General features: G+C 40.1%; 1 protein-coding gene across 2 annotated transcripts in view; it reads left to right on the plus strand.

The window, feature by feature from the left end:
* The first annotated feature begins 438 nt into the window (after positions 1–438).
* LOC145984135 (E3 SUMO-protein ligase PIAS3-like) overlaps positions 439–26,065 on the plus strand; it is an 84,613-nt gene continuing 58,986 nt past the window's right edge. Inside the window, exons 1-2 of one of the 2 annotated variants that reach the window (XM_083117577.1) lie at positions 439–587; positions 1,772–1,855. Coding sequence is in view for 1 of the 2 variants with exons in the window: in XM_083117576.1 (XP_082973702.1) it covers positions 18,306–18,340 (35 nt within the window). In the remaining variant the exon portion in view is untranslated. Of the gene's footprint in view, positions 588–1,771; positions 1,856–18,111; positions 18,341–26,065 lie in introns of those variants that run through there. The other variant, XM_083117576.1, reaches the window with a different exon arrangement.

Here is a 26,065-nt window from a genome sequence, read left to right on the forward strand (position 1 = left end):
ATAAAGTGGACTTTAAAACTCAAGCAAGCAAATAGAAGGGACGTAAGTTAGAGGGACGAGAGGAGGAGAGAAAATGGAGCCTCAATGGTCCAACTCTTAGCGTGCTGGTAAGTGAGGGGATTTAGTGGCCTTGGGTTCGAATCACGGGTGAGGGTTAAATGGCGCATATACCTCCAGGAAGGCGAAATGGTAGAATAACAGAAAAATAGCCTTGTATTGAAAGAAGTGAGAAATCAAAATGTATCTCTGAAATAAGCTCAAACCAATAACCGCGCAAATTAGGCTCGCATACTTTACCGCAATTTTTTATGGATGTAAATCAGCCAATGCGTTGAAGTTATTTTTGCCAATCTTCTTTTGGAGGCGTTGAAGACTCCTTCACATGCCAAAGAAATAATAGCCGTGGAGGCGTGGACTACTTTGGATCGTGGAGGGAGAGAGTTACTGCGCGTGCGAACACTTGTCCAGCGAATTGAGACTCGATGACCGTGGAGCCAACCTCCAGATGCGGCTACGGTTTTAGTGACACTCGATAAACACCACCTTTCGCCAGGCAAGGATTTAAAAAGTGTGGTTCACACATGCAGGTATATGAGTCTCTATTATGTTCGCTCATTCACAAGTTTCTTTCCACTTTCCACTTTTACACAGCATTTTCTTGCTCGTCAGCATTGCTTTCGCGCTTATTCATCTTGTAATTTGAGATTTCGCACTTAACTCGCTTCACTAAATTTTCCCACAGGAAGATTTACAGAAAAATAATAATTTCAAGCAAACCTATTTCATCTGTATTCATAATGTAATCATGTTATTAAAATTCATGCCTGCATATTTTTAGCCAATGTTTGATTAATCGATTGATTTGGTTTACTTTACTTCGCATTTCTGCCACTTTGGCTAATTGCCAAGATGAGGATGAGTGATGATGCGATAAAATTGATGAAGGAACACTAACAAACACCCATGCCCTTCCTGGGATTGGAACGCGGAACAGCTGACGTCGCAGCGCGCTGTGCTATCCACTCCGCAACGGAGGCGGCTTTTAGCCAATGTTACTCACATAATGTAGTATATCACACTATAATTCTGTAGTCAGTTTATTTCCACAAACATCTTATGAGTGGATAAACTAATTATTTGAAGATTAATTAGGCTGCAATATGCAAAGGATAATATGTTTCTTCACCTTCAAGATAAAGTAAGAATTGCCAAACAATGCATTTCTTATTGCACTTTATTTTATTGCATTTCTTATCACTTTAAAACGTCTTTTACGTTTTATGCTTTATTGCCAAGGAAGAATGTGGTTAAAATTATGACATTTTCATGTATTCTTTATAAACTGTATTTTGCGCCGAATGGCCAAGTTACACATCTTATCAAACAGTACATTGCTTCGGAGTACACCTACGTATTGTTTGAAAAGCAAACCTACGACGGCAGAGATCTCGGGTCTCTGGGATTAGATCCCAGCCTGGACATAAGTGTTCTGTGTGCGTGTCCCTTCATTAATTTAATCATATTATCGCTCATCCTCATCTTCGCGATTAGCCAAAAGTGGCAGAAAGGCGAAGGAAAATATACCAAATCAATTCTCAACAAAATCGGTTTAATAATTTACCAAATTAAATAATTTGTTTTTCGCATTCTTGGAACATTGTATAATAAATTCGCATAAGCTGTTAAAAATGATTGCTGATTGCTTGTAGAGAAGTTACCAATGAAGAAATTGCATTTAATATTGTATATTTCTACTTCTTCTTTTTTCCAGATGACGTTTTGCGAGAAAAACTACATCAGAGAGGGTTAAAAGTTTCTTCAGTGGACCCCCCAGCACTTCCTGTTTTCAGGAACTGTAAGTATATTTCAGAATAATGGTAATTCCTTAAATAAGTCTCAACTTTATCGATCGACGTTTACTGAATTCTCGTTCCTCACTCAATCTTTACGAAATTCCTGGACGCAGGCATTTAAGACTAGAATGGTTTCTTCATTTTTAAACGATATATTGTGAATAGTCCGAATTGTTAATTACAAGAGGCACATATTTTTTGGTAAATAAAAAGCAAAATTTCGGTACAAAAAGTGAGTCAATTTCTGGTTCAAAAGCGGTAAATAAAATAAAATTTCGCTGTTATAGCGGTGAAAAAGCTATAAAATGACAAAAATGTGGATATCGTTACCGGCTATACCCGGAAAACCTATCCTAAGCATTTCCCAACTCCCGAGAGCACTATAAATGGGGTTGACAACCTGCCTCAGGAGGAGAAGCCAAGGATGAAGATCGGTCGCGAAGATCGCGACAGTGCCGGACGGCAGAATCGTCTACAGGGCCGTCCAGAAGCCGTGGGGTCCAAGCCGAGGCCTGTCCAGAGGCGAGATGCCTCAGGCCAGCCAGCGAAACCAGCGCCCAGCCGACTATTCCAGCGTCCAGGCGATCCGGAGATAAGTATCTGCCCCTTTATGGTGCTAATCCTTCTCCCCTAACTTCTCCCTCTTAATAATATATTGGAGTGCTTTACAAACAATAAACTCAGTCACTTAAATATAGTGTTTCTTTAATTTAACTGCTCTACCTCTGACTCGTCGCCCGTTGGTCAACGGGTCCTACCCTCTAATACAGAGGGTGAAATCCGGTACGACTAAGATTTTAACGCCCCCAATTGTGTCTCGAAGGACCAGCCCTTGGACAGAACCTTAGCTCGTAACGTGGTGGATGGCTCCGTGGTTAACACCCTGTACAATATAGCTCGTAACGTGGTGGATGGCGCCTGGGTTGACACCCGGTAGAATATAGCTCGTGACGCCTGGGTTCAAACCCGATAGCGAGCAGAGTAACGTAGATAGGAAGAGATAGATTTCTTTATAATACAGTAGTTTAAACAAAAAGTAAGTGCTACTATTAACGTAACGTAACATAATACAATTATAAAACCAAGCTTAAATACGAAAAGCCAGTGGAATAAATCACCACCTAAAGAAATAAAAGTAGAGCGAGAAATAAAACGTATTCAGTTAAAGTTGAACACCCCACAAACTGGAAAAACGAAATCAGAAAACAAATTTTAACACAGAGATAGTCCACTTTGCAAGAATATTTACCCAAATATTTACTCTTCTTTCGTATACTTTTGTAGATATAAGTAGTGTGTGCATATTTATATTTGTAGTGCATTTAGAGACTTAAAGTTAGGACACTTAGAGAAATGGCGAATCACAATAGTGGAAACCCGCCAACATTGTTTGCTAACTGCCAATATGAGATTGGAACATTTTTTTAGGAATTATGATCTTTGGGCCGACAAGTTACAATGGAATGGTAAAAAAAGAAAGGATTTCTTACCGTTCGTAGTACAAGGTGCTGCTCGTGACTGGCTACAAGAGACACTGCGATTACCCCATTAATGCTCATTCTCAACCTACGCTACATTGCATATTATTATGAAGCTCTAGAGGAAAGCCTCAATCTAGCGATGGAATATATCAAACCAGCAGCATGGACACATTTCTAGGATGAGGCCATGAAGAGGCTGGGAATAATAATACACCTGCCAGGATGTTCGAAATCACAGGTCATACTACATCAACCAGGATGCCGTATGACAGAACAAGTACGTGAACCAAAATTACCTATGGCAACACATGCGATATCGGACAACAACACACCTCGGGGAGCCCGTCCAGACGGAAGCTTCAACAAAAGACGAACAACATGGCAGGAAAATCAACCATATTTCTCAAGAAACGTCGTTCAGAGGCCATATGAAAAAAGATGCAGAGGAAACCAGATCTTTCATACTACCCGGACGGACAGACAAACGGACATAAGAAGAAGGAAAAGGGAAAACCTTTCTTCGGCAAATAACCAGGTCAGGAGGTTCAGAAACAACAAGAGGAAACGAGCACTGCATCCATTTCGTTTCCCTTGTCAGCATAAGCATTCCTGGAGAACGAGTTCCGAAACATCGAATTCCAGATACAGTACAACTTCACCCGGAAAAAAAAAAAATCCAAGACAGCGTGGAATTTACAATTCAGCTTCGGGAAGACATGTCTCGAACAACAAAAACCCAGTTTCACCATCAAGGAAGTCCACAGTCACAGTTCGAAGCCCGGAAACTGAGAGCACTGCGTCCGACCAAAGTTTAGCGAGTACACAAAATAAACATATTTCTTCTAATAGCACATTTATGTCGTTACCAGAATATGAAGTTTATTCCTGTATAAAGGGGTCCATTTTTGCTTCTCAAATATTTACAACAGCATTAATCAATTTTTCCGTGAATTGCATAACTCACAGGATAATTGTGACTTCAGAAAGTGTCGCATCTGTAAATAAACTCAACATTTCGTGTTTAAGAGTTTATTTCGCATTTTGCAGTTCATTTCGCATCATTTCGTGACAAAACTGGGTAGGAAAATGCACGTTACACCTTTCAGAAACATGAAAAATTAACATTACAATGTGTTATTTTGCATTTCGTGTTTTCGTCAAAAACGAAATATGCATGCCTCTATTAATTACGTACATGGACGAGGATGGTCTCAGCTTGAATAGCAAGAATGGCTGCAATCAGTAATATCCATTACCGAGTAAGATAGCAAAGATCGTAGCAAAATATGGTGACTGAAAATATCTATTATTTATAAATAATTTAATTCCTTATTTAAGAACTTGAAACATGAGACTTGTGGTCGAGTTAACACTCCTGTGACTAAAGTATTGCCATATCGATTTACAGCCAAAGTGCACTTTTTCCGAGGTGGGATGTACAAAATCATACTTGATATGACAAAGAACCAAAGAAATAAATAATAACATCTTCACGTTACTTCTAATAGTGTGCACAAGATCTTCGATTCATGACTAGCCTTCTCTAACCTAGCATTTTGGGTATTGGATGACTTTATTTTGTACTTGTGTTAATAGTCAGTAACTGAAACTTGTTTCCAAGAGTTTCAAAGCGCTATGAACAAGAGAAACTCCATTTGAATGAAAGTAAGGTGTGAACAAGAAAAGAAGTGCTACCTGTAGCTACCATGATCAAATTTCATACATATTTATTTGCCTAAATTTCTTTCTACAATATTATGTAAACGTATTTTCTAACCATATTTCTATTGTACCATATCAAGCATTTCTTTTCCTGCATCAGCTAGTATCAAATGTCGCTGTCCTAAGACTTTTGAGAGACCCTGTACCTTAATGGCACGGTGGAATATGCAAGGTAGAACTTTGTCCTTCTTTTTTTACAAATCATCACTAAATACTAGTTTATATCCTTTCAGAATAAGGATAAAACATAAAAATTTAAAACAAATAATCCAGTATGATAAAACTTTGTAACTAAGAAGTTGACTTTATTTATATGTTCAAACTATTTCGTGTATATCTCCTTGCTAATGTCTGTCGTCCTAAATTTGAGTTTCCAGAGATTTGTTGTGATCTATGAATAGAATGAATCACAACCATTTGAAATTCCTACATATAAAAATTTCAAAAACAAAGTAGGGGAAACCGGGATGAGTTGATGATATTTATATTTTTTAATTTTTGCAGGTCTTAAAAAGTTATATCTATCATGGACGAAATGTTACGGACAATACCTGTAGTCTCCTCGACCACTATGAATTTTTATTTTACCATGCTCCTAAAACTTGTATACTTATTGCTTGTTTTTAGGAAGTAAGTCAATATTGTCAATTCACCTCGTATATGGGGTGAGTTGACTACGTGCGCGAGGTCAGTTGACAATTGAAAAAGAACGCGCCTCCCCGATGGTGGTTGCTTTATAATTAAAGACACCCGGGTTCGATACCCGGTGGATGCACATAGTTGTTCGGAACCCACTTTAAACTGTAGGCCCAGTTTCAATTAGCCTACCTGTGCCTAAAAGTAGACTTGAAACAAAAAAAAATATATATATACACTTGAACTTCGCAAACAAGATGCTCTATTCGTTATACACTAGAAACTTCGTAAACATGATGCTATATTTGCCTTACACTAGAAACTTCGTGAACAAGGTGCTCTATTTGTCTTAGACTAGAAACTTCGTGAACAAGATGCTCTATTTGTCTTACACTAGAAACTTCGTGAACAAGATACTCTATTTGTCTTACACTAGAAACTTCGTGAACAAGATGCTCTATTTGTCTTACACTAGAAACTTCGTGAACAAGGTGCTCTATTTGTCTTACACTAGAAACTTTGCAAGCAAGATGCTCTATTTGTCTTACACTAGAAACTTCGTGAACAAGATGCTCTATTTGTCTTACACTAGAAACTTCGTGAACAAGGTGCTCTATTTGTCTTACACTAGAAACTTTGCAAGCAAGATGCTCTATTTGTCTTACACTAGAAACTTCGTGAACAAGATGCTCTATTTGTCTTACACTAGAAACTTCGTGAACAAGATGCTCTATTTGTCTTACACTAGAAACTTCGTGAACAATATGCTCTATTGTCTTACACTAGAAACTTCGTGAACAAGATGTTCTATTTGTCTTAAACTAGAAACTTCGTGAACAAGATGCTCTATTGTCTTACACTAGAAACTTCGTGAACAAGATGCTCTATTGTCTTACACTAGAAACTTCGTGAACAAGATGTTCTATTTGTCTTAAACTAGAAACTTCGTGAACAAGATGCTTTATTTGTCTTACACTAGAAACTTCGTGAACAAGATGCTCTATTTGTCTTAAAACTTCGTGAACAAGATGCTCTATTTTTCATGCACTAGAAACTTTGTGAACAAGATGCTCTATTTGTCTTACACTAGAAACTTCGTGAACAAGATGCTCTATTTTTCATGCACTAGAAACTTTGCGAACAAGATGCTCACCTCCCAAGTTGTGAGTTGGATGCATAGAGGACGCCTGTTCACAGTAAACTGCAATGTTGCCAACTCTCGTCTGGTAGAAATGAAACACACTTTGTCAACTCACTCTACGGACAACTGGTTGCGGTTTCCCCTTTGACATTCAAGGTCTTATAAGAACGAATCAAAGTACGGACCATGGTCACTCCCAGCCCACCACAACTTTCTATGTGGCCCGTTTTTTTGCTTATAAAACCTGTAACTTTATTTTGAGAGTATAATTGCAATATAATTTAATGTGGTCCGTGACCGATTTCTCAGGTAGTTCCTGAAGATTGGACACCCCTGAATTATATGGAGCTTGTTCTCAAGGATCTATTTAGACAGGAGTCCAGATGGTCCACCCTCCCTCGAAATTGCAGTCGATATGAAAAGTAAATAAGCAAGAAATACATATTTACTATTTGTAGTATAATGTGGAGTTCACTACATAAAAATTATTCAACTGATGTGGATCAATTTTGTACTGATAGAATCCGCGAAAATTAATTCATAAAAACACATTATAACCAGGAACTTCAATGTTGAAATTACATTTTTCTATTGAAAAATAATTTCCTTTGTAGAAAAGTTGTTATTACGACATTTCTCTATTGCTCATAACTAGATAGAACGAGATATGAATGTGTGCCATGAATCTATTACACTATATTTTTGCCTATTCACGTAATAATAATAATAAAAATAATAACCTATATTAATAATAAAAGTATCATTAGGAATATCATGTTTTAATAAAATATATTATGATTATTATTATTTTATGTGAGAAACTTTGTTAATGTGCGAGGACCTCTCCAGAAATAAACGTATTTCTAGATACGTGCCTACTATTTGCAAGATTTATGAGGCTTGACCTCTTGGACGCGTCGTCTAGCCAGATGGGGATCATTCTCAAGGCCACCACTATATGCTCTCTGCAAGAAACAAGCTTACGACAATATTGTGGGAAAAAAATCAGATTTTGTTGAGAGAATTACGCCAAGTATAAGAGGAAAAACAAAGGAAATATGTATACCAGAGTCACCACCTGTATTCGAATCAATTATGCCATCTTTAGTAACTTCAGCCGTATTTATTATGTTTAATAAACAAAACAAACAATCTCAATAAACATAATCTCTCTCTCACTCTCTCTCTCTCTCTCTCTCTCTCTCTCTCTCTCTCTCTCTCTCTCTCTCTCTCTATATATATATATATATATATATATATATATATATATATATGTGTGTGTGTGTGTGTATGTATACAGGGTGATTCTAAAGGTATAGTACAAACGAAAACCACAGATACCTCCCATGAAATAGAGACGAAAGTTCCCCTTCCACTTTGCCGAGAGATGCCTCCGTGAGGAGCTAGACAACGCCGAAAACGTGTGAAAATGAACTTCACACCTCTGTACAGCCAGTACCAGTGAAGATAGAAAGGCGGAACAAACGAAGTCAAAAGGAACACCAAAGTCGCCCATCCGAAAAACATTAGGCGGCAGCTGCGCAACGCATGCGCATGGGGTTCCACAAAGGAAATAGGAGTGTCCCGCAAGACAAGTGAAGGGAAAGGGTAGCGATCGACAACGGTAGGGAGAAAAGAAGCTATGAAGCATGAAGTAACAATTGCACAGCGGGAAACAAACACCATGACTGAAGCAGTGCAGTCGAGAATAGTAGTGCGGGGTTGCAGAACCACGGGAGGACGACGTAGGATGTAAAAACACACCGAGAATGCAAGCAAAGTGGTCCGTGACACTCGACAGGCAACAGACGCGTACATGGTTCGGGGCAGAAATGGCGGCGCTGGCGGTTCAGCGCAAGGGGAGTCCCCAAAACACAGTGGGGAGACACCGCAGCAAGAACAAAGCACGGTGCAACAAAAGAGAACTACGGGCACAGGAGGTTGAAAGGTGCACGTACAGATAGGACCACGTACCCCGTACTGACGTTGTAACAAACGTCGTGATGGGGCCCAATCAGCCTCTTAGAAATGAAGCCGGAGGCACATCGCTGGGTGGGAGCGGGCGAAAGGCTGCTGGAGTGTCGTACGGACCCCACCACTCCGTACAGTGGACGACACTAATGGACGAGGTCGGAATGTTTCCATCCCGATCACCACGTCCACCGTTCCCAGACCTGACGCGGCTGCTTGCTTCCGAGCGCAACCCCAGCCGAACAACTCGAGTCCCTCCTCGGCCGCAGCCTTCCGCTCCGAAACCAAGCGTGGCCTCACACCACCGCAGCCGCACACTGCCGCGTGGGTGTGAGACCCGTCCGAGCAAGGCTGGACAGATAAACTGCGTGGGACAATCGTGTAATGAAGCTACGTGGGGGTATGCACGTCTGTTCAACTGCTGGGTTACCCTACATTGGTGTACACAAACACCACACGATCGTACGTAGTGCTCCCCGTCGGCTCAAGCAAGACGGACGAAGTACGTGTTGTGGGTGAATGGGGCAAGAATGAAGGACGCTACATGTGTTCCACGATGACAAGGCCCCAGAGTACATGGCCCCACCTGACGGCAGTGGTCAGGTAGTGAAGAGCACAGGCACGGGTGGCTCAGGAACGTCAGCTGATTGTACCACAGCGCCGTGCGGACGTGTGGGCTGATTGGAAGTGCAGCGTCAGGGAGCGTGTCAGTGAAAGAGCCGGTGCGGTGGTGGTGTGCTTGACGTACGACAATTGAGTACGTTGTTTCGAAGCCGTTGTGACCAGTGTGTGTGTGTGTGCCACCTGCGCACTGCAGTACAGTATTCCATAATTGGCACTATCCTCACCGTACCATGGAACGCTACACATTTGTAGAACTGAGGGACATGCATTTTGTCTACGGCCTTGCAGATGGCAATGGCCGAGCAGCTGCACGCCTTTATCGCGGACGGTATCCGGAGAGGCGACAACCCGACAGCAGGTTGTTTTCGAACGTGCACCGTAACCTTGGTGAATCGGGTGTGTTACGTGCAGGCCATCATGTCGGTCACCCAAGACATGTGCGCACCGCGGCGGTCGAGGAGGACGTACTTGCTCGCGTGGACGACATACCGTCCACTAGCACCCGTAGCATTGCACGTGCAGTGGGAGTATCACAGTCGACAGTGTGGCGTGTCCTTCATGATGATCTGCTGTATCCCTATCATCCATAGCGAGTCCACGCGTTGCAGGCTGGGGATTACCCACGACGTGTGGAATTCTGTCAACGACTGTTGCAGTTTTGTACCGACGATCCACGTTTTTTGCGCCATGTGCTTTTCACGGACGAGGCAACATTCACCCGTGAGGGCATCTTCAATTGCCGAAACAGCCATGTGTGGGATTATGAAAATCCACATGCAGCAGTTGAGGTGCACCATCAGACCCAGTTTGCAGTGAATATCTGGGCAGGTATCATCGATGAACAGATTATCGGTCCATACCTGCTGCCATCACGTTTAAATGGCCGCCTCTATCGCACCTTTCTTGCATCAGTCCTTCCAGAGCTGCTAGAAGATGTACCCCTCAACGTGCGACATCGTATGTGGTTTCAATTGGATGGAGCGCCTGCACATTTTGATGGCACAGTGCGAACCCTTTTTGCACCGTACCTACCCACAGCGTAGGATCGGCAGAGAGGGCCCCGTCCCCTGGCCCGCCCGTTCGAATGACCTCACACCAATGGATTTCTTCTTGTGGGGCCATGTGAAAACACTCGTCTACGAGACCCCGGTGCCTGACAAGGAAACATTGGTAGCGCGGATACTTGCAGCATCGGCCGAGGTGTGTACCATGCCAGGGATTTTTGATAGGGTTCGCCAGAATTTCCTGCGACGCTGCAATGCCTGCATTGAATGTGGTGGTCGTCAATTTGAGCAACTTTTGTAACAACGTCAGTCCGGGGTACGACTACGTACTACGTACTATTCCTATCTGTAAGTGCACCTTTGCGTGGCAATAAACCTCCTGTGCCCGTAGTTGCTGTGTTTTGTCCTGCTGGCGCACGACCTCGGTGCTGCTACGGGGAATCCCTCGTTCGCATTTGTTGTCTCCTTGGCAGGTACCATTCCCCGTCCGGTTCAATTTCTATTTTGTTAAACCGTGCTTTGTTCTTGCTGCGGTGTCTCCCCACTGTGTTTGGGGACTCCCCACGCGCTGCATGTGTTTGTTTCCCGCTGTGCAATTGTTACTTCATGCTTCATAGCTTCTTTTCTCCCTACCGTTGTCGATCGCTACCCTTTCCCTTCACTTGTCTTGCGGGACACTCCTATTTCCTTTGTGGAACCCCATGCGCATGCGTTGCGCAGCTGCCGCCTAATGTTTTTCGGATGGGCGACTTTGGTGTTCCTTTTGACTTCGTTTGTTCCGCCTTTCTATCTTCACTGGTACTGGCTGTACAGAGGTGTGAAGTTCATTTTCACACGTTTTCGGCGTTGTCTAGCTCCTCACGGAGGCATCTCTCGGCAAAGTGGAAGGGGAACTTTCGTCTCTATTTCATGGGAGGTATCTGTGGTTTTCGTTTGTACTATACCTTTAGAATCACCCTGTATATATATATATATATATATATGTGTGTGTGTGTGTGTGTGTGTGTGTGTGTGTATATATATATATATATATATATATATATATATATATATATATATATATATATATATATATATATATATATATATATATATATATATATATATATATATTCTTCTTTGCAGCTAATCAGTGGTGATTTATTCATTCTAGTTTTTGGACTTTTAACCACTGTTATTTTTTAAAGATATTTACCTACGTTTCGGAGGCTGAATCTGCCTCCGTCTTCAGGGTATGTGTGTGTGTGTGTGTGTGTGTGTGTGTGTGTGTGTGTGTGTGTGTGTGTGTGTGTGTGCATATGTATACATGGGGGATACAACCCTACTCCACTTGGGACCCATTTTCTTGAAGAAAATAACCCAATATTATTTCGCTTCATATTCCTACTACCCATATCATGGTTCAAAAAATACTTGTTCAACAGTTGAACTCACTCCTCCTTTAAAATATTGTGGTTGCTTTTTCGTATGCATACCAATTTCAATTTTCTTTTCATTGCGACCACCAACACTCCGAACCACGAGTCGCCATTGTTTATCAAAACGAATATGTTTTAAAAATGCATGTGCATTAAACATAAGATCACGCTGGAGCATTATTGACATTATTGCTGGGAATCTATATTTATATCTCACAAGCTCCTACAGTGCATTCATAATCAATTCATTAAAACTCTGTCGTTTAGTAGTCAAGGGGTCTCGGGTTTGATATTACTCGGTGGAAGCTCATTGTGGTTCAGATCCCACTTTAAGCTGTAGGCCCAGTCCAGATTAGCCTTTCTCTGCATAAAGTAGACTTAAAAAAAGAAACTTTAAAATATCAGAACGGTCAACACCTCTCAAACCCCACCGTACAGTGTACGGAGGCCGTTACTGCAAAATTGGAAGGAAATGACGTATTGGCATGCGACATTCCTATGGTTTATGAACAGGGAGACGCGTTATTTCTCGTGAATGTAACAACCATTGTTGCCAACTTCGTTACATTGGCACTAGATCTGCGCACTTTACCAGCTTACTCACCATCCAAAATGGTGCGATGACGGAAGTAGGCTTTCACCAAAGGAGAAAAATGTAGCTGATAATGTACGCCAAGTTCTGCAAAACACGTGCGGAAAAGACATGCTGATCAAGACTTCTATACAGGTAAATTAGGAAAAACTTCCTCGTGCACTTTGAACCTTGCCACGAGGCATATATAAGGGGGCGTGGGGATAGGGCCTTACGCATTTATTCGATCTTGGCCATTTTGGAGGTGATGTGATCCGTACCACGCTCCGGCCGCCTTTACCCCCCACCCTAGGTTGTCCCAAGTTACCCATTTTTTTTTTTAGGCTGGGCGAGCCCCAGAGCCGCTAAATTCGGAGACAAAGCTGGAAAGATTGTGACCTTAGATCACCCTTACCGGAAATCGAACCCGGGTATTCGTGTAGTTTGCTTTCGAGGAGTTTGTGCTGCAAGCGAACGATTGCGCAATTGATTGGTTTGATTTATTTTACTTAGCTTTTCTGCCACTTTTGGCTAATCGCGAAGATAAGGATGAATTGTGATAAGATGAGAAGGGTGAAAAACCAATCAGAAACACACAAGGACAGCACACAACAAGGACCTCGCGGAGGATTTTACTGGCTGTGAGTCCAGACGCCAGAGCCTCGCTAGTCAGCAAAGTGCAGTCCAGGGTATCCTACGTGGAATGGAGGTTGACATTTGGGTGTCTATTGAAAGGTCGCCCCTTACACCCATTATTTGCTCAAGTAGTGACTATAGAGGGCTCGGCCAATATGAATGCACGAGATGGCACGAGGTGGCAACGTGACTGCAAGTACCAGCCTTTTGCAGCAGCGCGCACTGCTCTTCTCCGGTCACTCTCTTTCTTCCTTTCTCTACCGTCGCTCAACAGACTACTGGGTCGTAGTATAGATATTTGTGATAGTTTCATAGCTACGTAAGCCTATTTTCTATTGTACATATCCAGATAAAAGCGCCGGTCTACGTGGCGGAGTGATTAGCACAGGATGCTACGACATGAGGTTCCCGAGGATCGAATTCCGGCCTGGGCATGGGTGTTCTTGGTGAGCGTCCCTATATCAATTTCATCATACCATCACACATCCTCATCTTCGCGATTAGCCAAAAGTGGCAGAAAAGCGAAGTAAAGTTAAACAAATTAATCAATCGAAAACCAGGCAAAAGCTAATGGAAACAGCACAATGATTCGCTTGAATGCTCTAGAAGGAATTCTAAACTGATTATCGAAAACGACTTCCCTGCCGCAGACCGAAAGTCCAGTGTTGAAAAACGAAGGAGGCCAAACTTTCTTGTCTTTTCTTGTCAGTTACTCTTCCTAGCGATACTGGGAACGGTTCAACTTGCCCCCCACGCGTGTCTCGAAGACCTCGGGATCATTTGTGCGGCTGAGGGCCTTCTCGGGATAGGTTTGTTAATATTGTCCAAAGTGAAAACATATTTTGAGTGAAAACAGGGATCAGATCCGTAGACTGTCGCTGAAGGAAGCAAAGAATTCACAGATCTTTCATTCTTCTCTTTTTCTTTCATTTCTTCTTTCCTTTTTTGTTTCCATCTTTCATTCATTTCTTCTATCTTTATTTTTTCCCTTTTTCTTTATTTCCTTCTTTCTTTCCTTCTTTCTTTCCTTCTTCCATAATTCCTTCTTTCTTTCTTCCCTTTTTCCTTTCTTTCATTCCTTGTTTCATTCTTTCATTCTTCCATTTTTCTTTCTTTCCTTTCTTCTTTCCTTCTTTGTTTCTTTCTTACCTTCTTTGTTTCTTTCTTTCATTCTTTCCATCTACCCTTTATTCTTTGTTTCTTTCTTTCATTCTTTCCTTCTTCCCTTTTTCCTTTGTTTCTTTCCTTCCAGAAACGAGAATGAATACAAAAAGGATTAAATGCATAAATTTGGGCCCGTGTATGGGCTGTGAATGTAAGGCTGTACGCATTCTCAAACTCCGCCACAGTGAAGGTGATGTGATGTGATCATGCTTCTACCGACCTTGTTCTCCAAGGTTGCTCGCAGTCATCTATTGATGCTGTGGAGTACACTGAAAATGTGACCCATTTCAACTCAGCAATTTTTATTTATTCCTTATCTTTACACAAACATAGCGGGCGAGCGTGGAGAATGAAAAAAGCCGTGTCCGCAAGCCAGAGAGGTCCATTCCGAAACAGGAATGTGAAGGACGGAAAATGAATAGTAAAAATTCATGATTTTTATGATTTTATACTTCTGAAATGTGAATACCTACTTGTGACTTCCTGTGCATATCATTATTTTTATTATGAAACTAATTTGCAACTTTAATCTTGTCGTATTCTGTCTACTCCACTAGGCAAATTCAAACACTTACATACATTTCACCGAAGCACCGTTTCACCTTTCTTCTTTTCCAGTATCGAACTTCCCAACGGTAAACTTGGCAGGGCCGTAGTTAGGTAAGGGCAGAGGGTGCACATATCACAGCCCAGGCGCAGAAAAGGCTGGCTTCGAATCATGAATATTATAAAAATAATATGATAAAGTATTTGTGAGTATTTTTGTGAGACCCCATAATCTACCGATCATCTCCATCGCCACGATTAATCTACATGTAGAAAGACGACGTTAAATAACCAAACATCAATAAAAATATCTGTTCAAAAAATTGTGTAAAACGTGGCACGTCCCGGACACTGTACAGGGCCGTAGTTCAGACATAAACTTTGCACTTGCACAGATCGCCCCCTCGTGTAGCAATAATGCCACCAAAAATGTATTTGAATTAAGGTTACAAGTTTGCGTTGCTTGTTTAAATACTGTATACCCGGTGGAGACACATAGTGGTTCGGATCCCACTCTAAACTGTAGGTCAAGTCCCGATTAGCCTTACTGTGCATAAAGTGAACTAAAAGCACTAACTCAATGTAATGGGTTGTTATTTATTCGTTCTCGGTGCGGTGATGTAACATGACGCTAACCTCCAAGAACGAATCGAAATTGTTGTGATAAGTGGGGAGCGCAATGCCAGGGTCGTTGCAGAGAATTTCAACAACCGGCATCCTGAGAGAGACGACATCTTGCATACCAGTATGTTGCATAAGTTTAAAGAGACTGGATCCGTGCACGACAGAGAACGTAGTGGACGGCTGAGAACCTCTACCGACGAGGAAGCAGCAACAGCAATCTTGAGATCCTTAGTCAAGAGTCCAAAACTCAGTACCTGACGTTTGGCGTCAGTGTTAGGACTTAGGAGTCAGTCAGAGATCCATACTTCGGTTGTTGCATTCGAACAAGTGGCACACCTACAAATATCAAATGCAGTTGGACCCACTGAGTGGCCACTTAGATCTCCGGATCTTACGGCTCTTGATGTTTACCTTTGGGGTCATCTTAAAGCCATGGTTTATAAAGACAAAAATCAATGATCTCAGACATCTTCCAGCACCGGATCCAGCAAGCGTGACTCTTTGGACCCTGCAGTCCATGAAGACTGGCGGAAACGTCTTGCATTTTAAGTGGTACAGAATGGGCAAACATAAGGCACATGTCGTAGAACGCCAAATGTGAACTTCAACTGTCAAAATATCCTTGCCAAATAAAGATATCGGAGAAATAACTGCCTATTCTTATTTCTGAGCAAACGCACATCTTAAATGACGTGACACATGACCCTCTTCCGATTTAAAAATCTGGAGGTAATTCCAAAATGTCGGCTTTCAAGATGGCCGCCATGATGCATACTGACCGCATCTGGTGTGCCCCCTCCCCCATTACCCATATCAGAAGTTTTAAGGTCCTCCGTCAAGCAGTTTTTAAATTAAAAGAATGGTACTGGACTTTTTCCTCATCCTGTAGATTGATGTCCGTGTAAGAATTGTAGGCTATCAGTAAATAAGACTTATGCTTAGCAGGTTTTTAAAGTTAAAATAGGATAATTTACACGTCCCTCCTTGTCTATGAATTATTGGGGGAAGACGTTCCTCATGCTAACGACGCCCACGTCATGCAGTAATAATTTGTTAAAAACATAGGCTGCTAATATAGTGCAAGTGACTTCACTGGTCCATTCATTCTGTATAAAACATGTACCCATCCTTCTCTACTACTTTGAAAGGAAGAATGACGCTTCAGGAGATAGGAGAAGTGGACCTATTTCATCTAAGGAAAAACTGTAAAACAATTTTATTTCCTTAATATATGAGAACAGTAAAAGCCTTTTCTATGTCTATTTGTTATTTATTACATGTAATTTACAATCAAAATTAATTTTACCAAATTAATCTAACAAAAATGCTTGTTTTCACGCAAGCTCCCTTCCCAAGCCTTAAGGTTCCTTCTTAATTTGTCCTTACAAAGTGTCCAATTTTTGTAGTAAAATTGTCAAAACTGTTTATTAAATACAGGAAATCTTTTCCAGAAAAGTAACATTTAATAAAACCTGTTCATTCCTTCATTTCTGTAAAAATAATTTGTAATACTTTCGGCTTTTCGAACAGAACCCTCACGAGCGATGATACGGGCTCTTCATTGTTGCCTTGCCTTCATCAAGAAATCAAAACATTGTAATCACATGCCAATTTTGCTTTCTATTTACAGGGTGTCAGTGGCAAATTAATGGTTGATGAAAGCTTAATTCTTAGATGTAAATAAGGTTGACTTTTTATACGTCAATAAGGGATTACTGTTATGTTAAATCACGACACAATTTCAGTTTTGTACGTCTCAGATTTGGGAGGAGAAGAAGACTGACATTTACTCGAATGGTAATTAAAGACTAATTGTTAGTTTAATATTCCTCGGATAAGAGCGAAGGCTCCCCCTTAATTTGTCCTTACAAAGTGTCCAATTTTTGTAGTAAAATAATCAGAATCGTTCTTTTAACTCTCGGGAATCTTTTCCAGATAAAGTAGCATTTAATAAAACCAGTCTCGATTTTGAAAAACTTGTTTTTGAAAACCGTTTTTGTGTTGGATTTCAAGAGCTGGGATTCTTGAAAGTTAAAACCGTAAGTGTCAAATAATTTTTACTATCACTAGTGTTTAATGATTAGGAATTACTTTCCGGAAGAATTACTTGGTATGGAAAGAGGAATTAAAGGTGAATTCTACGTGAATTTTATCGACGATCGTAAAATGTTAGCTATTAGTCTAATTAGTCTATTATTTTCCAATTAAACAATAGGTCATTTGGTTTCATGGAACAATTGAAATTCCAATCCTGTCATAATTTTCTAGTATTGGGTGGAACTTTCGTGAAATTAAATATTAACATTTGTGCTGAAGTATTTTGAGACATCGCAGGTTGGCACGACAGTCGCAATAGAAAACTGTTTTCAGCTTCGCTTATTAACGCTCTAAAAATTCCTAGCTTCTCTTATCTGGTTTAAGAAGACCAAAACATCATGGATTCCTCATCATGTCAAACTTAATAGTCTATTCTCCTCGCGTTTTATATGAGAAAAAAATAGACTCGTTGCTGTTAAAGTGCGGCATAACATATGTGAGAGCATGCGAGTCGTGTTCCATACGTGTACGTAGATATAAACAATTGATGCATTTTTTCAATAGGTTAAACGACCTGCTATAATAACATGCAGGACAAAAGGTTTATGATTCGGTAAATCTTATTTTTATGTTCTTCCATTAAATAGTTTCCTTGGTTGGTAGCCATTCGTGGAGAACAACTACATAGCGCCACCTACTTTCATTCATATCATCACATTTGCCTTGACTTGGGTAAACTTAGGCCCACTTCAGAGTAAAAACTGTGTCATTCTGTTGAATGTACTCGTGGTGAAAAAACAAATTACCGGATCATCCTTGACCAGGATTTGACAGAAATATATTTATTTTGTTGCTGGAAGTGGAAGAACTCTTCATAATGGGTCAAACTTTCACTGATGAAGCAAAAGAGAGGTAATGTGTTTATTTGATCGTATTTTCTAGATGAAAACAATTCACTTTCCATAAAAAATAATAGAAATATCCTTGGATCTTACTTGGGGTTGATACCAGGGCCGGTCAAATCACGATCTCGTGTCGAAATAAGAGATGAGACCAAGACTGGGACCACAGCTCAAAAATCGAAACCACACTCTTCAAGACTTGTTTAAAAATGTTGTATTGTTTGCTACAAGTCCATTCGGATAGGCTAACTGGAATTTGATCTGCATTTGAAAGTGTTCTTGTTTAGTCATGTTTGCTCAGATAGGGGACTGGACTTTTGCCTCGCCTTGTAGATTGATGTCCGAGTTTAAAGTGGGATTTAAACCACTATGCAATGTGCCTCCACCGGAGATCGAACTCGAGACCCCTTCATTACGAGGCGACGACAATACCATTACGTCATCGGTGATGTCCAGTTCGAAGTTGTATCCGAAGCACTATGCAATGTATCTTCATCGGAAAGGGAACCCAGGATGCATTAATTATTAGCGACTACTCTATTGGGTAAGCCCACATACTTATATGGATGTGACTGATAACAAGACAGACGTATGGAATATCTAGCTGAGACTTCCTATCGAAGAGTCGCGTCTCGGAGACTTTTGTAAGTGCTCTGATGCTGTGTGTCTGATTAACGTTATTAACAAGGTGGTTGTCTGATTGGGTATAGGAATGTGTCGTTTGATCTGGGGAAACTTATTTTGTTGTTTCTTTCTTTTAGTGAGTGTAACTTACATTTTTGTAAATATTATTTCCACAATCAAAACAAGCTCGAGACTTTCCCTTGGCGACTTAAATTAGAGCGAGGCAAGAGAGAGAGAACGAAGGAAGCAGATCACTTGAAATTCAACACGAGACCAAAATCGAGGCAGTCTTTCTAATTTACGAGACAAACGAGACAGTGCCAAGTCTTGTCTCGTCTGGCCTCTATCCCTAGTTAACTTTGGTTGGGGTGATAAATGCGGAATTAGGACTTGAAAATTCTGATCTTAGGGCAGCAGAAAAGACGTATCAGCTATTTATTGCATCAAGTTGCAGGTAGATCTGGGAGGTTCAATGAAGAAGGTATGGTAATAGTACAAACCAGTCTATAGGCCAACCAAGAATTGGGTATAATTTGGGGGTAATAATTTTCCTTTATACCGTAGTTATATGGGTATGTTAGGAGGCCAAAAAAACATCATTGTAATTTTAAAGTGGTAGCTAATAGAAATGGCGGCCAATCCAAGATGGCGGATGTTGACATTTGAAAAAAAAAACTACTATATCTCTGAAACCAATGGCCCGATTTCAACTCCCATTTTTCAAATGAAAACTTAAGATGCGTACTATATTTAACGTTATCTTAGGTTTTTCGATCGGAGCAACCGTTAAGTAGTTAATCACGGATTAGTATAAAGAAATCGTATTTTTTACTAATAATTTTTGTTAATTTATAATTTAGTAATGAAATCTAGACATTTGAGAAGAAAGTGTTCCAAACAAAAATTGTACCGTAAACTCTTATCTTTAATTTGACATATTAAACTTGTTGTTTTTGACCTTATAATTCATATAAAACGAATGAATTATGGAGTGTGTGCAGCGAATTCTTCTAGCAGGATGTGTCCTTAGGCCTATTTAATTACACCTATTTAAACTGGTATTGACAATTGAATAGTAGTAATAACATTTAATAATAGTAATAATATCAATTGTTATTCTTCTTATTATTATTATTTATTATTATTATTATTATATTATTATTATTATCATCAGGTGTTGGTTCAGTACTAAGTAGCAATGTATTTCGTTTAAATGTTACCAGTGTTCATGGAAAAATGTTATTGATTGATTGAAATTAAAATTTTGGATGCGTCAGTACTTGGACTATTTGCACTCGTCACATTATACGGTGCCAAGCCCCTTACAACAGATAAAAGATCACCATGCGTCTCTCTAAAATCTTCTTACGCAGGGTAAAAACAGAGGCTGTAAAGTGGCACACAACACATATATGGGCAAACCGCAGGAGAGGGAAACGCACAACCATACAAAGGTAGCCTCACTGATCGCTTAGTGGTAAAGTCGTCAACTTGTAATCAAAGGGATCAGGGTAATATGTAATAATAAACTATTCAATTGTCAATACCAGTTTAAATAGATGTAATTAAATAGGCCTAAGGACACATCCTGCTAGAAGAATTCACTGCACACACTCCATAATTCATTCGTTTTATTTGAATTCTAAGGTCAAAACCAACAAGTTTAATATATCAAATTAAAGATAAGGATTTACTCGACAATTTTTGTTTGAAACATGTTATTTTTGCTCCGATCGAAAAATCTAAGATAACCTTAAATATAGTACTCATCTTAAGTTTTCATTTGAAAAAAGGTAGTTGAAATCGTGTCATTAGTTTCAGAGATATAGTCGTTTTTTCAAATGTCAACATCCACCATCTTGGATTGGCCGCCATTTCTATTAGCTACCACTTTGAAATGGCAATCATGGTAATTTGGCCTCCTAACATACCCATATAACTGTGGTATATTGGAAAATTATTACCCCCAAATTATACCAAATTCTGGATTTTGGCCATTTGGCCCATAGACTATAATCGACTTTTCCTAGTTATGGAAACAAAAGATAAAGTATTTTCTTGAGTACCAGTGTTCATTTGTGTCATAGGCGTGCGCAGGCCCTCTGGTTAGGAAGGCCAAAAGCCTTCATGAAAGTTCAGTCAGAAGATGAGAACCTCATTTTATGTCATTGTTTTAGTTTCATTCCATTGATGGGTGGGTATATGTGTGTGTGTGTGCGTGTGTGTGCGTATCAACCAATGTATATAGAGTAATATGGGGCAAGAGCGCAGTTTTTGAGTTCATTATGTTTTACTGAAGTTTTGAATCTACAGTACTCGTAACCACCGGCGGCTCTAAAGGGAGAGCCGCCGTGCCATGGCTCTACCCTCAGAAAAAGAAAAAGCACTTGCTTTGCCAAAATATAGTTAAATTAATACATTTACGAACGAGGAGATTCGAATCTCGTAAGCGTTCCAGCTTACGGCCGCCTCAATTCCTGCGCCGCATCCCCAGCTGTTCTCTCACTTGCTCTGGGCCAGCATAGTCTGGCCTGTGCACAAAGGCATGCGCAGAGGCATGAAAAAGTCTCCGCAGTTAAAGAGCGAGGAGGTCGTAGCCCAGTGGTAGCCATAAGACAACCAGCCGTGCCCCTTTTTGGCTGGCACGACGCGAGAGCTTTCGCATTGTGTTGACATAGTTGCAAACTTCACAGAGAAGTGACTAATCCTGACCGATTTGTAATACTTGTTGGAGAAGTAATTGTTGTAGAAATATACTTTCCTGCATACCTGGGAAGAACGAACGTAATATCATCCCCAAATTTATATAACCATTTAGATAGATGCGTCTAAAGAGCCATCCAGACATTTTTGTTATCGATTTCTTGCTTAAGAAAAAATATATCCCTTGCTCTCACGCACACAGACCCTCATGTGTTGCAACTGACGTTGACAACATTGAAGACATTTTCTGTACAAAAGAATTGCCTAAATATCAAAGGGAATTCGCATCACCAGGGTTTTTTTTACTTTAATATTTGTAAAGAATCACACGAAAAATCTATCAGTATAAGAATTTCACTTGGAGATATAATTCAATTTCTTTGAATTCTTAATTCTAAAAATTGTAGATCTACAGTTCATTTAGCAGATAATCATATTTCAGTTGTTAGTAACACCGATTGTCAATGTACCGTCTGCCGTGCTGGGGTTGCAAATTATAAACAAAGCAAGGCGAGAATACCGTGATCGACTCGGTGTCTAATTGTTCAGTGTTTTTCTTTTTAGTGAAGTGAAAGTGTCCGGTGTGTGAAAGAAAGGGTAGTTAGTAAAGATAAGTCAGATTAGAGCATTATTACATACACAGTTTTCCAAGGTACTATACGATATTAAATTAAAAGTTTAAACAATTTGGCTGTCACACGCCAGATTTAAACATCAATTCTATTTAAAAATATCAAAAAAATGATAAAGGTGATAGGCGTCGAAATTTTAATAGTCGCATTTATTTCCTAGAAACTCTGGCCGACCTCAGCACAGCATGCTACGACGCCAGGGATTGCGGGTTTGAATCTCGGCCTGGGCATCGGTGTTCTTTGTGAGTGTTCACTCATCCTTATCTTCGCGATTAGACAAAAGTAGTACAAATGCGAATGAAAAATATAAATATGCTGACCAAGGCAGTAATTTATTTTATTAAAAACATAAACTAAACGTAACGTTTCAACCTTCTAGCAAGGTCTTCATCAGACTCTGTATCAAGTACAAAAGTAACAAGATACCAAAAAACAGGGCACACAAAACATTACTCCCTCCAGCGCGGGGTAAGACTGCAATCACTTTCGGGCAAGAATGCGCATCGTACTAACACTTTCTAAACAGAGTCACAATTCATATGAAGTTTCTATAATAAGGAACACAAATCACATAAGTAAGTTCCTCTTTCATATGAGAAGCATTTGTCGTGCCATCCAAATATGTGGCATAGTGAATCAAGTCCTCGGTTGGGGGATCGCTAACGCAAATTAGAAATGAAGGTTCCTGTTTCATACGAGGTGCAGTTTTCGTGTCACCATTCATCACATGTGGCACACTGAATATAATCCTCGACTGGGAGTTCGCTGTACTACTCATCACAACCAGGGAAACTGTACTATTTCTTTTGACGTTGCCAGCTTGATACGTCTTCTTCAGCAAGGATGTTCGTTTTCATCAACATACCAATAGCAGATGGCGGTACCCCATCAAGTAGCTTTACTTTCATTTTCTTTCGTGGAACAATGAATGCAGGAGGGATGAAACTTCCTGACGCTCTCATACGACGTACAGCAGTGATGGTGTTGACGTTCTTCACTAACAACTTTCTTAATCGATCCTTTCCCCTTTCACTTTTGGATGTTTCGAAGGAACTGTGCTGACATCAGATTCATTCATATTAAATACAGGGCATGGCTGAAATGTATATCTATCCAATAATTACTGCAGATTTGTAAAATATCTCTTTATTGCGGAGTCTTGCCCCGCGCTGCAATCGGGACAAAGCACGTGATGCTGTCGAGTCATTGTTCAAAATCATACACGATTGACACCACTGCTCCACCTTCACTTCGCCAAGATGGAAGCTAGCCGTGGATGTTAGTTAAGACATGTTGATAGTTCGTTACGTTGTGTTCAATGCAATGAAAACGAATACACAGGCGGACTCGGCATTAACTCAGCTGCCTCTGTGAATCAACATCGTGATATTCTCTACATTTACAATGAAGTAATTCTAAGAAAATTTAGTATCAAAATAAATAGTAAACACCTTAAAATTCTTCTCGTTTTTCCTCTCAGCACAACGTAACGAACTATCAACATGTCTTAACTAACATCCACGGCTAGCTTCCATCTTGGCGAAGTGAAGGTGGAGCAGTGGTGTCAATCGTGTATGATTTTCACTTGAAAAAGAAGGAGGAAAAAACTGTTCGCAGTCTTATCCGACGTGCAGTCTAACCCTTAATGCGGCAACATAGAGGCAACATAACGAATAAATAAGTTGTCTCTGAAATGTGCCGCACTCCTTTTCCTTTAGATGCAGACAATGCGAGCGAATCGAGCAAGAAAATTTTACGAAATGTATTTTTATTTGTATGAAATTTGATATTGAGGGGGTAATTCCCCTTTATGCCCCCCTTCATGTGCCCTTGGCCGTCTGGAAGAAATAATGCAAAAAAGACGTGAAAACTGAGTATCCTTTTGTCCTGCTACTCTTAGATTCTATTAGTTTTGCTTTCTTTTACCTCAATGTTTGCCCCCCTTGCACCCCTAGAATTGATTTCCGTTTAAGGTTGGGGAGGGGCAATGCCTATTGCCCCTCTGTGGTTGCGCCACTGCACCCCCTTCCCCCGTAGTTCCTTTGAACTTTAATCGGCTTGAAAGTACTTTATTTTCTTTAAGAGTATAATATCGTTTAATAACGGGGATAAGATTCCTCTACACTCAATTTCTAGGTGAAAGTATAATAATGAAGGGACATAGACGTCTGGAAGGGGGAGCAAGGATGGCCACACCTGCGCCTTAGAAATCGAATGTCAACCTAAAAGTATATATTTCTCAAGCATAATTTGATTTCAGTCATAGTAACTTACATTAATGCGATAATTTTGAAATTCAAGTAGTGTTTTTGAGGGGGCAACACTATTATCGGGGTAATATGCTCCATGGAAAAATACCTTGTTTGTCAATCCATGGAAATAAACATCCATGATTAGGGGACCAATTGCCACCCGTGCGCACGCCTATGATTTGTGTGTATTATCTAAACATCACTCATGTCAACACGTTAAAGAAGCAACGGAAGTTCATTACAAAATATTTTTGGAAACATTTTTGCAAGAAAGACGTTCACCTGAAGAAGTCGTGTTAGAATAGTTAAACACATAGAATCCCATGCTCGTGTTATGCACGAGCATCCTGAATATGGCGAGTGTCCCATGCACGTATATACATAGTACGGGAAATATCACTTGAATGTTTGGAGTTACGAAGAGCCCCCCCGAGAATCTTGAAAAGCCCTTTCCCCTGAGAAAACTCCTATGGGCTCCCATGCACTTGACCAATGTGTTGAAATATCGAAAGAAATGGAACACTTATTTATTTACTTGTAAAGAGCTATTTACTTGCACACCGCCTGTGTTTCATACTAAGGGTTAATGGTGGCGATTAGGGGGGCGAGGGAGGGCAGTTGCCCCAAAGAAATAGTTTTGTTGCTCTACAAAGAATAGTATTGGCAAGAAAGATATATTTTATAATATAGCTATGCCGTCATTTTTAGCGTAATTATGGAAACAGTTAAAAGAACTAGAAAAATTATGGGGGTACGTCTTAGTGGTTTAGACCCGAGATTAACCAATAGTTCTCCTCCCCAATCAACTTATTTGAGCAGAAAGTGAACTTACAAAAATGTTAGCAAACTTAAAGGAGGATTTTTTAGTTTCTATTAGCCACTGTATGTGAACTTATGTGACTGCAAAGTGTCCAAAAGGGACTGGTGGGGTTATACAATTCATTGCCACAGATGTCCTAAAAAGAACATCGAATTTGTGATCAGACAAAAAAAACGTAGTTTTGACAAGCCACTGAAAAGAATCGCTACGCACATATGTAATACTTCAATGTATTACAATAACAATGAATATTATTGACAATGGTTCTTTTCTAGCATACAGTGTTAATTGGACATTATCCATTGTCTACTGATTTTACATTTAACACATTGAATCCCAGGGTATTTAAATTGGCAATAACTCAGAAACCCGGGGCATTTTATGTGATTTTCAACAATTTGAAACAATTTATTTTTGGTCTTACTATACATGTGTTATACATCAAAATATAGGCAGTTTATTTGCCTACACGGTAAGAAAGAAACAATTAGAATCTGTGTATTCTTGCGTGTGCTAGAGATGTTCAACATGGTCCTTGTTTTTAATATAATGAAAAAGTCCGTACTTCTAATATTAAACATTGGGTTCCAAAACTAGGGGGGCAAGGTGCAAAAACTAGGGGGAGCAAGAGCAATTTACTTTTCCTTGGTACATAAGGTATAGCATAGAACGGCGACAAAGTGGCAAAAAGTGGGGGCAACTGC

The sequence above is a fragment of the Lepisma saccharinum genome, chromosome 2, assembly GCF_977018435.1.
Source record: "Lepisma saccharinum chromosome 2, izLepSacc3.1, whole genome shotgun sequence".
NCBI classification, from domain to species: domain Eukaryota; kingdom Metazoa; phylum Arthropoda; class Insecta; order Zygentoma; family Lepismatidae; genus Lepisma; species Lepisma saccharinum.